The sequence below is a fragment of the Bison bison genome, unplaced genomic scaffold (assembly GCF_000754665.1).
Source record: "Bison bison bison isolate TAMUID 2011002044 unplaced genomic scaffold, Bison_UMD1.0 scf7180017864238, whole genome shotgun sequence".
In the NCBI taxonomy this organism is placed as follows: Eukaryota; Metazoa; Chordata; class Mammalia; order Artiodactyla; family Bovidae; genus Bison; species Bison bison.
This window is the reverse complement of record NW_011494810.1, coordinates 2,621,591-2,622,824: the sequence shown is the minus strand read 5'-3', so window position 1 is coordinate 2,622,824 and position 1,234 is coordinate 2,621,591. Positions and strand designations below refer to the sequence as shown.

General features: G+C 60.4%; 1 protein-coding gene across 1 annotated transcript in view; it reads left to right on the top strand.

Annotated features, from left to right (window-relative positions):
* The first annotated feature begins 29 nt into the window (after positions 1 to 29).
* The window catches only part of PRELID1 (PRELI domain containing 1), a 3,767-nt gene continuing 2,562 nt past the window's right edge, over positions 30 to 1,234 (top strand). Inside the window, exons 1-2 of the mRNA XM_010846562.1 lie at positions 30 to 363; positions 949 to 1,174. Of these exons, the coding sequence (XP_010844864.1) occupies positions 272 to 363; positions 949 to 1,174 (318 nt within the window). The 5' untranslated portion in view covers positions 30 to 271. The remainder of the gene's footprint in view (positions 364 to 948; positions 1,175 to 1,234) is intronic.

The window sequence follows — 1,234 nt, the reverse complement described above, 5'->3', positions numbered from 1 at the left end:
GGAAGGAGAGTTTGGGGGCGGGGTCTTCGGGTCACGTGGGCAGGCACCGGAAGAGGTGGGTACTTCACTGCTGAGCCGGAAGTGGCGCGCGGCCCGATAATTCCTCATGGCGGCGGCTGCGGCGGCGGTGGCTGGTTGGGTGCGGCGCTGTAGCGATTGATCTGCTGCTAGCCTGGCGGCTGAGCGTCGAGCTCCAGCCCGGCCTCCGCGTGCCCCTCGGGCTCCGCACCCCTGATGCTGCTCGGGCGCTGAGCCCGCCCCGGCCGGGACGATGGTGAAGTATTTCCTGGGCCAGAGCGTGCTCCGGAGTTCCTGGGACCAAGTGTTCGCTGCCTTCTGGCAGCGGTACCCGAATCCCTATAGGTACGTGGTCCTGGGAAGAGCAACCCTCCCACCTCGCTGTTTGGAGATCGGAGTCTGGGGGCCGGGAAAGACTCGACTTCGAGTGGGGGGATCTCCAGAGCCTGGCCATGTTTAGGGCAGAAGAACCCTATCGGATAAGCGGCCGGACTAGGCCCGCAAGGTACTGGAAGGAGGCTGGGCCTGGGCAGTGGATTACTTGAAGCCCTAGTCTTAAGGTTCTCTCATCTCAGTGTGGTGAGACAGGAAGAGGAGGCAGCACAGGAATTGGGGAGGGATCTTGGGGTTGGAAGTCTGAGCACTTGCCTGCTTCTCTGCCCTTGACTGCTCTCCAGTGGTGCAATAAATCTGGAGGTCCATCCCTGCTGGAATGCCCAGGAATCCAGGTCAGCGAGGGGGCGGGAGTTGGAATTTGCCCTGGGAGAGGCTCAAGGGCTCCAGTTTAGGTCTGAGCCACAACCACAGCTTACTCTGAAAGTTTGGGAAAGGGCCTGGCCATTCTGAGCGTGGAGGCTCCAGATGGGAACCTCAGCAGGCAGTCTCCCAGGGTCAGGCTCCTGAGGGTGACCTTCACCCTGACACCTGCAGCAAACATGTCTTGACGGAAGACATAGTGCACCGAGAGGTGACCTCTGACCAGAAGCTCCTGTCCCGACGACTCCTGACCAAGACGAACAGGATGCCCCGCTGGGCTGAGCGACTGTTTCCTGCCAATGTTGCTCACTCAGTGTACATCCTGGAGGATTCTATTGTGGACCCACAAAACCAGACCATGACCACCTTCACCTGGAACATCAACCACGCCCGGCTGATGGTGGTGGAGGAACGATGTGTTTACTGTGTGAACTCTGACAAGTGGCTGGGCCGGAATCCG